At 41.0% G+C, this 16,941-nt stretch overlaps 1 protein-coding gene across 3 annotated transcripts in view; it reads left to right on the top strand.

Annotated features, from left to right (window-relative positions):
* PDZRN3 (PDZ domain containing ring finger 3) overlaps positions 1-16,941 on the top strand; it is a 204,234-nt gene that overhangs the window by 168,984 nt on the left and 18,309 nt on the right. For all 3 annotated transcript variants that reach the window (XM_024195494.2, XM_024195426.2, XM_024195568.1), the window contains 2 exons: positions 12,438-12,691; positions 16,331-16,418. In XM_024195494.2, coding sequence (XP_024051262.1) covers positions 12,438-12,691; positions 16,331-16,418 — 342 coding nt within the window. The remainder of the gene's footprint in view (positions 1-12,437; positions 12,692-16,330; positions 16,419-16,941) is intronic.

Below are 16,941 nucleotides of genomic sequence, written 5' to 3'. Positions count from 1 at the left end.
TGGAGATCACATTCTGACAGAAATCTTTCCAGAACCCCCTTTTCTGGCCTTCAAACAATCCCCCAGCCTTGCCAAGCTCATCATCAGAAGCAAGCTCCTCACAGACCACGACACACCAACTCAATGCAACACCAGAACCTGTCAGAAAAACAGATGCAAAACCTGCAGACATATCTCCACTGCTACAATGATCAATACCCCCCACAACACACCTTTCAAGATCAATGGGCACTACACAACACATTGTGTACCTCTATCTAGTGCATCAGATGGCCCAATAACAACTCTATGGGTAAAACAAGACAATCACTACACTCTTGAATGAACTCACACAGAAAAATGATAAAAGACAAAAATACCATATCTCCTGTGGATGAACACTTTTCACGGAATGATCACTCCATATCTGACCTCTCAGTCCTCAACCTCAAAGGAAACCTGAACATCATCTCGAAAGATGAGCCTGGGAACTTAAATTCATAACTCTGCTAGATTTAATACACTGAGTTTATGGTTTATAACAATTTGTAATCCGCCAACCCCCATTTTTTTGGCCCATGACTGCAGAAGTGTTAACTGCCCACTTCATTTTAAGTGGTCTCAGTTGTAATTGTTTGATGATAGCCAATATGGGTTCCATTGTTGAGTGGTACATTACAACAAGGAGTGTACAGTTGGTGGGGGGAATCTGTATTGAAGCAGGTTTTCTTGGGGGTTTGGGTGGCTTGTTCCTTAGTGCAATAAATATACTTTTCTGTTGGAGTGTCCTTGTTGGGTGAAGGTGATTTTAAATATGTTAAGGTGTGTATCCCGGACTTTCTCCTCAGAGCATATTCTGTGGTATCTGAATGCCTGGCTGTAAATAACAGATTTCTTGGTGTGTTTAGGGTGGTTACTGGATTTGTGAAGATAAGTGTGGTGATTGTGTATATGTCTGTAGGGGTTTGTTGCTGAAACTGATTGTGGCATCCAGGGAGTGTGGGAGTGTTCTAGAGAGAGTATGATGGATGAGTGGTAGTTGTTTAAGTTGTGCTGGAAACGTATGAGGGAGTTTAGGTCATCTGTCCAGTGACCTATCAGTGATGTAGCTCAAGTATATCATTGGTTTCATGGTACATTTTTTCAAGAAATTCTTCCTCAGGTCAGCCTAAGAAAAGGTTGGCATATTGGGAGCCATCCTAGTACCCCCATGGCTGTTCCCATGGTTTGGACTAAGTGTTTGTTGTTAAATGCAAAGCTATTATGAGTGAGGATGAAATGGATGAGTTTGGCCACGTGTTTGGGGAGGATATCTGAGTGTTGTCTATTGTCTTGTAGATATTTGAGGCAGGCAGTGAGGATGTCATGGTGAGGGATGTTGGTGTATATGGTATCCATGGTGGCAAGGATGATGTTCTGAGAGAGGTTGTTAATATTATGGAGTTTCTGGGGGAAATCAAATATGTCCTGGAGGAAACTAGCCTTTTGCGTGGTGAGTGATTTGAGGATGATGATGCAATTTGGCTCCGGAAACTATTGGGGAACTTAAAAACAGAATAAGCATCAATGCAAAATGTTGAGTGGATACGATATGTGACCATGTAAGTAGAGGGATGTCAGTTATTCTAAGCTATATCTCCCATCTACTGTGAAACACACCCTAAGTTAACAGAGGAAGAAGGAAATTCCAACTTTTTATTCTAACCAGAAGGATGCAAACAATTAACACATCCATGAAATGAAGAAGCCTTTACGGGCCCAGGGCTTTACTCATTTGAAACTCCACAAGATCATGACGGAAGCTCTGTTCTACATGTTGCAAATTCTTTACAAATAAAGCTATCAACATCTTCCCCAATTTCCCCTCCTTTGTATCAGACTCCTTCCTTTTCTCTTTGTTTTGTCTCTCACCCATCCATTTCCCCCCATCTTCTGTCCATCCACCACTGAAGCAAGCGAAAACTCCAGTGGACAGTAGATTTGGAACCATTTGGGACTTACCAAGGCCACACTGAGACAGGGTGGACATTGTTATTTCCTTCTCTCTCTCGTACTACCCAAGTCCTGTCACCTTTTTAATAGGCATCATAAATATCTTCACAGATCATCATATTATACCAATTCAAGTTCACGTTCCCGACCTTGCTTAGTCTATTTTCTAAAAGCTTCATCTGATGCTCAGGGCACTACACTACAGCTCAGATTCTGCTCCACCACATGTGGGTATGTTCCCAGCCTATAATAGCATACTGTCATCTTTTCCTTTTACTAACTTCTATTTCCTTTACTCTTTATTTCTTGAGAAGAAAAATTAATGAAAGCCACATGACTGAGATGTCAGTTTACCACATCATTTCCACACACTTGGTTCAAGGGACTTTCCGTCTGGATGTGTGTCTTGTCCTCCTCTTTTTTTTTTTTTTTTTTTTTTTGCCTTATTTTATCATCTTTCTTCCCTTTTCTGGATTAAAAACATATATCATGTCTCACTTAATGGACTATTGTGTCATTTCATATCCCTTCCTTGGTTTCCCATTGTCAGACTCTGCCCGTGCCTATTGCATGCTGATGGCTCACTTTCCTTCATAACATCTTGACTTGTTTTTTCCCTTATTGTATGTACCTATTTGTCTCAGTCAGGGCCTGAACCAAGGCCCATTGAAGTCAATGGAATGAGTCCCTTTGATTTCAATAGGTGTTGGAACAGGCCCAAACTACCACTGTATCTCCAACCCCTTTAAAAAAAAAAAAAAAAAAGCAGACTTCCTATAAAGGATTGTACCATGAGTACTTACAAATTTCATTTTGCCTTTACAATGTAGCCTTACATCTGTCCCTTTATAGCAGTGGTGGGTAACCTGCGGCCCATCAGGGTAATTTGATTGCGGCCTGTGAGACATTTTGCTGACGTTGACCGTCTGCAGGCACCGCCCCCGGCAGCTCGCCATTCCCGACCAATGGGAGCTGCAGGAAGCGGTGCGGGCCGCAAGGACGTGCTGGCCACCACTTCCTGCAGCTCTCATTGGCTGGGAATGCCCCGGGTGGCCACTGGGAGCTGTGGGGATCCGTGCCTGCAGACGGTCAACATCAGCAAAATGTCTCGCGGCCTGCAATCAGATTACCCTGATGGGCCTCATGCGGCCCGCAGGTTGCCCACCACTGCTTTATAGCATACCATCTTAGCTCCAACAGTCCAGTGTAGACTGTAACTTAATTATATTGGACAATATCAGAAAATTCTGTAAAAAAATACAAACTTTTCCTGGTTACTTAGTCACCCTACTACAGTTCTAGTTTAGTGTGTGTTCTAGATTCAAGCTTCACATAACGATATGTCTCTCTGTCTCATGTTACTATTCATATTGTCTAGCTCCATCAGAGATTTCATTGAGGCCCACTCTTCCCACTAATTTAATTGTAGCTGTACCTAATTGTACCTAATATATTTCCAGTTCATAAAGTACAAAAAAAAATCCAGAATTTAAGCAATTGCATGTTTTAGTCAAACTAATCTATCCATCTTTTTTCCATGAAAAGGTCCTTTTATCTCTGTTACGTGGCAAGTAAGTTTCTTAAGGAATTATGCATATTTTTAAATGGTGGCCAGCTAATAAAGCATTTGTATATATGGATTTTCTTCCATGTTATTTCAGATGTACCCATTTATAAATAAGAATTTTGCTGCATACAGTTTACAAACACTACAAATAAAATGTATGTTTATACAGCAGAAAGTAAATGTAGTTATATTCGTCTTATTTAAACTGTAGCCTAACCAATCTGTTTACCACCTTTACAATCATTGGAAATAGTGACATTTGTCTATTGTGACTTGTGTTTTCCATTCAGATTAGATCAATACAAATGCTGTATTATTATCTGATGTAGTTTAGGAAGGATGTAAGCTTAGCTGCGAGCATTAATTTCACAGGGAAACCAAAAAAGCAAGCTCTTGATATCAGTGCAAATACGTTCCACTCGAACATTTTGTAATCTTTGTTTACGGTACTAGGAATCATAGGAATAAAATACCAACACCTGCTACCCTCCTACAGAAGAAAGCTTGAGCAAATGGTTGAGCTAGCCATCTGCAGACCTGAGTTTGGCAATTTTCATTATATGAAGAACAAGCAGTTTTTTTAAACAATTTTTAAGAGGATCTTAAAATACCCCTGATGTGCTGACCTTGAACTAGCTATCGATGTACCATACAGTTCAGATTTGGAACTCTACCTGTACCGTTGTCTCTAGCTAACAGTATTATATTCCCATAGGCTTGACCTGCAGTTCTTTCTAAGCAGATTAATTAAGGACTCTGTTAGAATAATGAAAGCTTGCCCCTGAGACTGCAAGTTCTTTGGGGCAGAGACTCTTTTTTTATTCTGTGTTTGTACAGCACTTAGTGTAAAGGGGACGAAGTCCACAACTAGAGCTCCTAGGTGCTGTAGCATTACAAATAATAAATAATAGAATCCTTGCACCTCTTGTACTGCAGTAGATCTGTAACGAGGGGGGGGGAAAGGTGTCTTGAAGTATTTGTTAAAGAAAGTTTTGAAAATTCATGATTAATTCTAGGTGCCTGTATTGCAGCATTGCCCTTTTCATTCCCCTACACTGGAAACGACATCATGTTAGAACACAACTTTAACTAACGAAACGTTAAACACAATAGTCTATCTCTGCTGAGCGCTCAGTTGTGTTTAACATTGTGCCAGTTAATATGAGTCCTCGAGGTCATTGTCTAACACAATGCAATTTTCCTGTGTAGATAAGTGTCTAGAACAGTGATGCCCAAACTTTTCCTGTCACGCCCCCGCCACCAGTAATGGAATCTGTCCATGCCGCCCTCCCCTCCCCCCCCCATTACTGCACAGTTGGCTCAGCAGCAGAGCTGGAGCCGGAACTGGGGATGAGGCATAAGCCAGGGCTAGAGGCAGAGAGGGAATGAGGGCAGAGCTGGCCTGGGGGCGGAGTGGAACTGCAGCTGGGGGCACAGCTAGGTGGCGTTGCCTTCCTGCCCTCCATGGGGGCTGGCCCGGGCCCCGCCTGAACATTGTTCCACGTCTTCCAGTTTGGGGACCACTGGTCTAGAGCGAAGGGGGGGGGTCAGCATTTTTATTACAATCCCTTGTTTCAGATTTAAGCTTAGGTTTTAGGCCAAAACTTGGCAAACAAGATTTTCAACCTAGGAGCAAATTTTTCCCCCAGTTGAAAAAGCAAATGGAACAGAAATAATGCTAATGTAAAAGGATACTACTGTGCTCTCTCACAGATAAGTGAATTAATCAGACTGGGCAAGAGATGAGTATCTACAATAGCCTGGTTTAATTGCTTGTCAGATTCTGATAGACACAAAACAGCCCCAATATTGAGGATTAAAAAGCAGCAACTGCAGCGTGCTCAGTTCATCAACTAAAAGGCTGCCAGAGACCACTGTGACCAAACTGTCTGATCTCCTGTATGATACAGGCCATAAGATTTCCCTGAATTAATTCCTGTTCCAGCAATAAGTGTTGTCAGGAAAGATTTATACAAATGTACAGGCCTCAATCTTTGGCTGCAGCTGGGGCAGAGGGGCCAAAGGTCTGGATCACCAGGGTTCAGCCATGCCTCTACCCCTTAACGACTCTGCCCGAGCCAAAATCTACAGTGGAGTGTTGATCCCATGGCTGGCTACACTGGCTTTAGGGGTGCATTGCATCAGTGGAGTAATGCAAAGAAGATTTAGTGTGGATCAAAGAACTGGCCCAGGATGTTCAACTCCTGCACTTGGGTTCTCAAATCAGCACGTAGGCACTGAAATGGTAAGTTCAGTCACTAAGTGCCAACCTGAGTGTTCAAACGTCTGAGTGTTTGGATGTTCTCTTTGAGTGCCCACATTTGCAAATTGGGCCTACACCATCTACTTTTTTCAAATGAATTTTCTAGAAAATAGTCCATATGGTCCCTTCAGTTTTTAAGAGCTCCCTGTTGAAATTAATGAAGAGGTCTGCTTAAAATCAATAACATAATATGGCCCCTTGTTACTATCGTAGAGTTAAACCACATTTTAAATTTATGTTTCCATTGTTTTTAGTTTTATTCCACAATAAAAGCAGGAGGAAATATCAACTAGCACACGAGAATTAGTTACAAAGTATTTACTGAGTCACCAATGTGATCACATTTCACAAGAAAACCATCTTAAAAGACTTCTACTACACATTTGTTTGTAATTCGCTAGTTAAATACATATAGAGTTTACATCCTAATAGACAAGAGGAAAACAAGAGGTCTTGAATGTATCTATTATGCCTAGATACTGGGATGAGTGTCTCCACAGAGACTAGCTACTATAAATCACTTTATCCATATTGTCCCATCATTCCAAAGACAGGACTCCAATTGATATCAGCAAAGCTGCACACACCCACCCACACCATCGGAACACAGCTCCTCTACTGAACTATCGAGCTGGATACAGTCTTGGCTAACTCTGAGAATCAAACTAGTGACGTTCAGAGCTAAGAGAATGATTCTCTACACTTTAAGCTAAAGAACCAGCTTCTGTAACAGGGAGTTTAACAACTCACATCCTTTGTGGATCAGGCACAGGTCACACACTGTAACACACACTGACCAGTGATTTACATTACCCCATTGATCTTATCCATACTTCCTAACTGAAGTTTATTGGCTTCCTGGGGGAAGTAGCCATTCTGCTCATTTTAGTATTTCATTCTCAAACAACAGTGTTCTGTGGGCCCTAATTTTAAGGATATGGAATCAGATTCTGATCTCAGCGACACTAGTGTAAATCTGAAATAACTCTCTGACATTCAGAGGGGAGGGATAGCTCAGTAGTTTGAGCATTGGTCTGCTAAACCCAGGGTGTTGTGAGCTCAATCCTTGAGGGGGCCACTTAGGGATCTGGGGCAAAAACCTGTCTGGGGCTTGGTCCTGCTTTGAGCAGGGGGTTGAACTTCATCACCTCCTGAGGTCCCTTCCAACCCTGATATTCTATTATTCAGTAGAGTTAAACTCATGTCAATCCAGAGCAACTAAGAATAGAGTCTGGTCCATGATCCCAAACAGCATGTTCATCAAAAAAGGTATTTTCAAGTTTTGAAATTTATTTACTCCTACTTAGGAAGAGAAGCATATTTCTAAAAATACAGATGTTGGCACTATGTTAGTGAATAGGACAATATATATACTACTGAGTCTCTTATCTTTAAAGAGGTTTCACAGTGAAAAGAAGACATCTAACAAGGCTTTCTCCTTGATTGATGAACCAGTTACACATCCATTGGTTACTTAGGAGGACAGACAGATGTGTAGGTTGAGTAGTTACTAGTATAATTACCTACCTAGTATAAATTACCTGTGTTGCCATAAATCACATCTTTCCTGGAACTACCCATTTCCAAAGACTAAAATCCCAACCCTGTTTTTGCATTGAATTAATTGAAATTTTTAAAGTGTCATAAAAATAATACATTTCATTACATCTTTTATTTTGTTGTAGTCATTAGTACCTGATCAAACTACGAACATCAAAAATATATATCTCAGAGACACAGTTCACTTGTAAATCATTCATTAGCCAAAGAATGATCACTAAGCAGTTCTTTTTGTCTGTAACACTTGGCTGTGATTTTCAAATCTGATGAGGTGATTTACATACTCAAGCTTCAACTTAAATGGGAACTGTGTCTGAATTCCCTAGTAAGCATTGTAAACGTCAACCTTTGGGTTGGATTTTGTTATTGTTGTTTGGGGGGTTTGTTTTGTGTTTTGTCTAATTCTGATTTGTGAGCCAGCTGGGTAAAGAAACGTGGCAGCTGGAAGTTATAGATTCCAGAATCTGGGATGAATCATTCTGACAGCAAAATCTTTCCATCAAAATCTTCCCTGCCTTAACTGGCTTTTCTTACAAATACCCCCTGCATCTGATTGGACATCTTGCTGCTCTGTTATGCAACCCTTCTTCATTTAATTTTTACCCACAGTCACCCTGTAGAACATTTAGCAAGATGCTGCAGTTGGAAGTTGTTCTGCTGCAACTAGAATGAAAATAGATTTTTTTTTCAAAGATCTTTGATCCACTCCTACTGCCTGTTCCCCATCTGATGTCAAACTTTGTGATGTCTTACTTATCTCCCTAGTAATTATTTATGAGAGTACAAAGAGTTAAGATTCAGGTGAGGAAACTGATGTTTGGTTGAAATAAGTTATGCAGCAAACTAGAAATGCAAAGCCTCTAGCTAACATATTTAACAGAAAAGAATTAGCTATATTACTGGCAAGAAAAATGATCACAGAAGGATTGATCCAGCTAGCACTAGTTGGACAGTTTTACTAGCTTTTATAACATTCAGTTGTGGAAAGTGGATCATGTAAAGTTTGCTTGCCTAACAATGATTTCAGGCCAGAGCTATAAAATGAAATACTTGATATAACTTGGGATTGGTTTTCATTTTGATTGCTTATTTACCTTAATTGTACACAAATTATTTAAAAAATCAGTTTTAGGCCTTACACAATAAGCATCTGCAACATTTAATTTATAGTAAATAATAAAACCAGGAACCTAATCAGCATTTCCTCTTTAAACAGAAAACATTACATTGGACTTAATTTTACAGCTGTACAAATTATTTTAAAGTAATCTGCTTAGTTGGGGAAGTTAATGATGTTTAATTTGACCAGGCCAAACTTTACATGCCTTTATTACTTTGAGCAATTGCAGTCAGTGCAACTGTTAATGTAATGCAAATGTAATGCCAGCACATAACAAATGCTCCCATTCTCAACTGGCTGATCAAAAATCTGGAGTCATCACCTTGCCAAGTTTCTCCATGATGAGCCTAAGAGGACAGTGTAATAAGTATGTGCACAAGGTAACTCAAAAGGAACAGGTCTATGCACTGACATTAACCTGGTCTTTATTGCTTTTTGCTATAGGCAATATATTAACTACGGGCCAAACCCAGATATCATTGTCACGTGGAGTTGCACCTTACTCTATAAGTAAGGCTAAGATTTTGTCATTGTCACAGATATTTTTAGTAAAAGTCATGGACAGGTCACGGGCAATAAAGAAAAATTCATGGAAGCCCATGACCTGTCCGTGACTTTTACTAAAAATAGCCATGACAAAATGGGGAGCTCAGCTGTGGGGTCCCCACACTGCCTGCAGTGGCTAGTGTGGGGACCCCCCACCGCCCTGGAGCTCAGGGGTCCCCCCAATGCCCGTGGAGGCCGAGAGCTCTGGGGCTCTCCCCGCCGCTCCCGGCAATCAGGAGCTCCAGGGGTCCCTGCGGTAGCCTGGAGCTCAGGGGTTCCCCCCACCGGCCGTGGCAGCCAGGAGCTCCGAAGGGTCCCCCCACTGCCCCCAGCAGCTGTTTGCCGCGAGGGTCCATGACTTCCATGACCTTTGTGAAAAAGTTGTAGCCTTATCTATAAGTAGTCCATTTGCTTCAATGGGACTATTTGTGGAGACAGAATTCTCACACACACACGCACACACACACGTTGACTGGAAGGGTTGTGAAGTAGGTTGGTCATGGTAATTGCTCGTGGAATGTTTGGCTGCTGAATCACAAGAGGTCCCAAATTTTGTAGAAGAGCTCATCAGTCAATATGAGAGAGAAGCCCATGAGAGAGATGCCACTGCAGAAATTCAGAGGGTTCACAGAAAAGCTCATTTTGATCTGAGCAGAGCTGTTAAATTACAGCGTGATGCTCCTAACGTGTGTGACCACCACATTTCAGACTAGCTCTTGCAAAGGATTTAGGTGTAAAAATGTGAATGGTCACTCTCTAAGGTGAGTATCCACCTATCGAGGGGATGTAAACAATGAAGTGTATTGGGATGGAAGATTTTTAGAATAGGCTCCATGGTCAGAAATTCTATTTTAAAAATTGGCTCTTATTGGGATAGGGAGTCCGGGAAATCTTTCAGTACTCATCTAATCTCTCTATCCATCATCACAGTGGTATCTTAGGGTATGTATGCTCTGTAACCAGAGGTGTGACTGCAGCCCATGTAGACATACCCAAACTAGTTTTGGTATAGTTCGCTTGAACAGCAATAAGCAATGAAGCCGCGGCAGCATGGGATAATCATTCAAGAACATACTCATGGTCCTGGATGCGCTTGCATAGTCCATGCTGCCATAGCTCCACTAGATCCCAGCTAGCTCAGGTATGTCTACAAGTGCTCTGAGTGCAGTGTAGACATGCCCTTCGTCTGTATTACAATGTTAGGGCACCATTACAATGTTTTATCTGAAAAGTTATTTACAAGATACTGATGCAAAATTGCTTATTCAGAGGTCTTGTCCCAGTAGTTTTGTAGTACAGTAATATGATTAAATGATTTTGAAAGAAACTAGAAAAAATAGCCGGAGAATCAATATCTTGTTCTGCTTGGACAAGGGCTGAGGGATTTCTAATCTGTAAGAAGTAAACAGGGCACCACTTTGTGTCTTGCTCAAACGATTAACCTAGTGAAATTTTACAGCTGAAATAAAAAGCAGAATATGGGACCTGTTGCTACCTGGTGAATGAAAATAACTGTATAAATACAACATTTTGCACAGTCTTTACTGCAAACTGTATCCCAAAATAGTAGAGAAAAACAGGAAGATATTTCCAGTCTGCAGTGAAGACCACTCTTGTACCAACAACGTAGAGCGACGGAGAAAATCACCATTAGGGGGCAGGACTAAAAGGAGGGATGGAGAAAATCTATCAAGGACACTTCTGAACAGAGTCCTTAAATTAGGTAGGCAGGCAGTGGAGTTGTCTGATGGTGGGAATGGTGTGGCTGTGCTTCTTGTCCACATGAGTAGCATTCTACGCCACCCCCTCCGGCAAACTGAGAGCGGGGTGCTCAGCTTCTGCATTTGGAAACTGTAATGAACTTGTACTGGTTTTGTATTATAGGCAGAGAGATATGTGAAAGGTAAATGTCAACATTTACAAAATGCTTGTGTATGGTGAAAGGAAAGAGATGGTTATTTATGCAGTGCTGCTCATAGCATTTCGTGTATACACACAACAGACCAAAACAAGGGCCCGGCTCCAAGCGTTGAAAAGTTATGACTCATGCCCCCAAATATCATGAGATTGGCTTGAAATACAACTTTAATAATGGATAGAACTTTGCAGTTCCTTTTCTTTGTTTCCTTTTTTCTGGGTCTTTAGGCTACATTCACTTCACATCGCCAAGCTTTTCTGTACAGCCACGAGGAGTAGAAATTTACATGGTGTTTTTAAATGGATGCTAAGATGCTCATATAATTTCTTGCTTCCAGCAGCTGGAGCTTTAAGAAAACCACCAAATATTATGAGACCCACAATAAACTCACAAGAGGTGGCAACACTGCAAGTGGCAATGGTTGATGTCTTCATTCATTATGTTATCTGTCTCAGACAGATCACACAGTGAATGAAGACATCAACCACTACCACTCTTCTAGCATTTCAAAGTTAAAGTGAATGTAGAGCTCCTGAAAGGTGCCGGATGGGCAGCAGAGGGCAGTGAAGTCCTCTCCACTAGAGAAATTAAACTAGTAAAACCCGGCCAGTGGCTTTGCAAACTTCCCCATACTGTCTGCCCCTTGACCCCCAAGGTTTGCCTAACATTTGGGCGCCAATTATGATGAGCTGTTGATGCCTATCTACTACAGATAAATAACTGGGAACATTTCATAGATCACTGAATAGTCATCCAATGAGTGCCCCTTTTGGCCACTGTCAGCTTGATCCAAATTGAAGCTGGTGACCTACCTTACTAGGGTAGTCACATGTTCCCCATAGTAACTGAACACCTCATGCACACTAGTAAATCTATCCACACTACACTCCTGCAAGTGTAGAGAAGTGTTCCACAGTTACAGACACAGAACTGAGGCCAGACACTCAGTGAAGCTGAGACATTAGAGTCAGATTCTTTTTAAGAGTTTATCAGCCAATAGGCTGCACACTTTTTGAAAACCTGGCTCTAAAGTGATATGCCCCAGGGGACACAAATAGTTTGTAGCACAACCAGGAATTGAACCCACATCTACTGAATTTCAGTACAGTGTCTTTACCACAAGACCATTCTTCCTCCCTTGAGGTGAAAGGCTCATAACCCTTTAATCCTCTAGCTCTTGTTTTACCTTTACTAATTATCACTTACATAGCACTCTGAAGGTCCCAGGCAGTTAAGTAAGCCACATTGTTTAGACAAGTCCATGACCTTAAGAGCCTATCACTTCTGTATTTCAAGGTTTTGCACAGCAACTCTCACCATAGTATCTAAGCTGTTGGACAAATATTTTTGTAAAAAAGATGAGGCATCAAGATGGAGAGCAGACTTTTCACTTCTGACTTTTCACGGGCATTTTACATGAATAAGCAAACAAAGGGTGGAAGTTATCATCTCCTGTTCTCTTCTAATTGTTTCCCGTTCACTCTTTCCACAGGTAAATGGAAAAGATTTATCTAAAGCAACACATGACCAGGCAGTGGAAGCATTCAAAACAGCCAAAGAGCCCATCGTTGTGCAGGTCCTGAGGAGAACTCCACGCACTAAGATTTTCAGTCCTTCACATGAGTCTCATCTGGTAGATATGGGCACCCAGACCGATATTACCTTTGAACACATCATGGCTCTAACCAAGATGGGATCCCCTCCTCCACCAGTCTCAGTACTAGATCCATACCTCTTACCTGAGGAGTAAGTAGCTGTTTTTTGTAAAGCACTAGAAAAATCACTGTGTTTCTTAACTTACCATATTAAGGGTAAGATTTTGAACCCTTCACACACACTGGTGAGCAGTTACTCACATGAGTAGTCCCACTGAGTTCACAATCAGGCCCTATAAATCTTTTTTGTTTGTAGTTGTTTTAAAGGAAAAGGCTAATGTTGCTTGTAATTCCCCTCACTACCTCTTTGGGTTGCTTATGTTTTAACTTTATTTTTTATGGCTGCCATAAATTGCATACTGCTAAGAGCAGCTGCATTCTGTTCCGGTGTATTAATTACTTTATTATAACCCTGCAGCAATGTTACTCACATAAATTATATTCTAGGACTGAAATTACTTACCAGTGCTGTCAAGGATGTTTTAGAATCAAAATGTAATTATTGTTAATGGTAGTTTGATGCTTTTGTACTTACAAATAAAAAACTATAATTATCTTCAGACACACATGCACCACACCCCACAGACATTGTTTGAAGGGGAAACAGTTCCCCATAGAATCCATGCTGATTGTCTCCACTCACTTCACATTTGCCTTTGTGAGGCACGGAAGAAGATACAAAAGCTTCTAAAGATGTCAACTGTTGTGCATTATGAACCAAATTCTAGTTAGTTCATAGCATGTGGTGTTAATGTGCACTCTTATTCTGCCTGTGCAGTATAAGAGTCCATGGAGAGAGATGAACAGAAAACATAGGGCTTGTCTACACTTAAAGTGCTGCAGCGGCACAACTGCATTGCTGTAGCAATTAGTGAAGGTGCTACGTACGCCAATGGAAGAGCTTCTCCTGTCAGTATTGGTACTCCACCTCCCCAAGAGGCGGTAGCTCTGCTCTGTCGACAGGAGAACCCCTCCTGTCAACATAGTGCTGTCTGCACCAGGGGGTAGGTCGGAATAACTACGGATTTTTGCACACCCCTGAGCGACGTAGTTATACCAACGTAAGTTCCTAATGTAGACCAGGTCTGAGCAAGGCCAGGCAGGCTGCGAGCATAAACATAAGAAAAATCCCATTGTGCCCTCCCAGACTCCTTCAGAAAGTTGCTGTAGAGGAGAAACCTAGAGCGGGAATGGACATCAATGCTGTACTACTCCTTTTGGGTTTTGTGGCATGTGAGCCTGCACAGCATGAGCCAGAAATTGGTTGTGTCTCTCTAAGTGCATGGTGTTCCCAGTGTTTCACTGCTGGGCATTTTTGTCTATTAACTGTTTGAAAGGGGGGTTCAATTAGGAAGTCACTGCATTGCCTCCTGGTTTCCAGCCCACATTTTAGTGCTGCATTGAGGGCTAGTTTTCAGGCTCTCTGACAGTCAACTGGCAGTGAAGCTTAGAGCATTCTGGAGGGGATGATCTTCTTCTTCTTAGCTAAGTTACGTTACAGTCCATAGAAATATACCCATGGGGTTGATGTTAATGCCATTGCAGTCTCTGAGGAGACATCTGCCTGAATTCCCAGCTGCTAGGCCAAGCACTGTGATACAATACTACACCATAAACGTGGTAAAGAAGAAGAATTCATGAGAGAAGTCATTTAGGTTACAACATTCATGCATAACAGACCCACCAGTAAGATTGATCCTAAGGGTATGTTGGCGGGTAGCGATCGATCCAGCGGGGATCGATTTATCGCATCTAGATGCGATAAATCTATTCCCGAGAGCTCTCCCGTCGACTCCTGTACTCCAGCTTGACAAGAGGCACAGGCAGAGTCAACGGGGGAGTGGTCGCAGTCAACTCACCGCGGTAAAGACACCATGGTAAGTCGGTCTAAGTACTTCAGCTACGTTATTCACGTAGCTGAAGTTGCGTAACTTAGATCGATCTCCCCCCACCCCCCAGTGTAGATCAGGGCTAACACTGCCACTCCCACATGAGATATTGATTAGAACTCTGGACATCATCAGTGGCCTGGTTTTGAGCTGCACCCGAACAACTGGGCATGCCAAACTCATATTCAGATGTAAAAGGGCTTGTGCATGCAAAGAGGTATTTAAATACCCTACTAACCCAACTGTGCATGCAAATGAAGAGTTTTGCAGATGCAAATGGTTTTCGTGCTTTTTTTTCCTGGTACAATAAGTGTAAAAATGATCCTTTATGTTTAACTTCTCTTGCTGCCTGTTTCAATGTCCACTGAAATCAGTGTGACCCTTGAAGAACAACCCAGACATTTCAGCAAAATAGCAGATACTGTTCTTTAAATGGCCTCTCACTTACACAGAACGTGCATCTAGTTAACAAGGAATCAAATGGAGTTCACTTCAATCTTAGAAGTAAATAAAGTTGGCGATCACCAAAGCATTATACTGCTGAAAATCCCCAAAGTGCAAGTAGTGCAGCTGTCTGAGGGGAGCTGGAATTTTAAAACAACATGCCAATAATGATTGGCAATTTAAAGAGAGTGGAGTGTGTTTAAATTGCTAATCATTAAACACACCCCATTGTGTTTCAATTGCCAATCACTAATAACCTATTGTTTTAATCCTAAATAGCGGAGGACCAAATAATGATTATAATAATCCTTAGCAATTTGAGAGCACTTTACATCTTCAAAGAAAAGTACAAATATTAACTAAGATGGCAAAGGTAGTTTCACCTCTGCATACATGGGCTGCAATCCAACTCAGTTTATAAATAAAAACAAGCCTAACATTCTCATCATACTCCCTGAAGAACATTTGTCCATATCACAAAACAGCAGTAATCACACAGCTGAGAACAATTGGAAGTGTCTGCTTAGCAGAAACCAGGAGAAGAAACAGCAGGGGTGTTGCAGGCAAGAGCCAAACTACATTTGCAAAAACTGTGAGAGCCTCCCGTATTCTTGGCTGTATCCAGTTGATCTCTCCCTTTGTGCTAACCTTTCACACTCAAGCTATTCTTGTGCAAAATTGTCAAAGTTCTGATCTCCATAATCTCATATATATTACATCTTTTCCTCAAACTGCACGCTTCTAATCCCTTTTCAGCTAGATTCACTCTGACCTCTTTGGGTAAACCTCTTTGTGCCTCCGTATCCCCATCTATAAACTGCACCCCTCAGAGATATTGCATGTCTTAATATATCCAAAGCACTTGGACATTCTTTGATGAAAGGTGCTACTCAGATGTGAAGTATATGTGCACTATAAGATCTTTTCTGAAAAACGTAGCACTTTGCAGCCCCAGGTTTTTATTCAAAAATTCTAAAGCATCATCTATGCAGGCGACGTTCGGCCCATCTATCAGCAGAGTTATAGTTTCATTTATCTTACAATTTTGTCCTAGTTTTACCAGTTCACCATGCAGCCCCCTTCTCACCTCACCAACTCCTTTTTGTTTTATGGGATTGGCTTTGCGTTCTGAGGGGAAAGGTCACAAATTTTAAATTTACAATATAAAACATTAGAGGGGTCTTTTGCTTCTGTCTTTATATTCATCATATTTAAGGTGCAACTATATCTGTCTAGTTTTCACTTGGTGTATTTATTATTATAAACAGTGCACTCTACACCATACTTGTTGGTCTGATTGTCTGTCATGTTAGTGATGACCTGCCATGAGACTAGGATGGATTAATATGCTAATTAGAACAGGGCATCTTATCCTAAAACATACTTTATTTTTCCAGTCATTCATCGGTGCATGAATACTATGACCCGAATGACTACATGGGAGGCATTCATCAAGAAATGGACAGAGACGAGTTAGAATTAGAGGTATTTAATAACTATCAACAAAAATTTAAAATTCAAAATGTTTTATATATTGTCATGTGTCACGGTCTTCTTATTTAGCATTAAACTACAATTACACATGTAGAATGTCAAAAGACATCTTTAACAATTATGCATAAGCATATTTCTCTCCAGTTACACTGTAGGCGGCAAAAATTAAAGCTTATACAACTATGTTGTGTAATCATGAGCTAGATCCTCCGCTGGTGTAAACGGACATTATTCCATACCTGAGGATCTGGCCATATGTAATTACATATTTATTACATGATTTGAAAAACAATATGATTTTGTAGGTGGAACAACATGTACCACAAATTCATAATAGATGATTTTTACACGTCAGTGTTTCAGTGGTATTAATTGTTTTCTAAATATCCATGGGATTGGAAGCAAAGATTGCCAGTCTTAATCATATAAAGCTATTTTAAAATTGTAAGTGGAGATCAAAGAAAATATCTCAAATTACTACGCTGTTTTTCTCTTTCTTATAACTGAAAAGTTA

This window comes from Terrapene carolina, unplaced genomic scaffold, assembly GCF_002925995.2.
Source record: "Terrapene carolina triunguis isolate 2854851 unplaced genomic scaffold, T_m_triunguis-2.0 Scaffold89, whole genome shotgun sequence".
NCBI classification, from domain to species: domain Eukaryota; kingdom Metazoa; phylum Chordata; order Testudines; family Emydidae; genus Terrapene; species Terrapene triunguis.
This window is presented reverse-complemented; position numbering and strand designations above follow the sequence as displayed.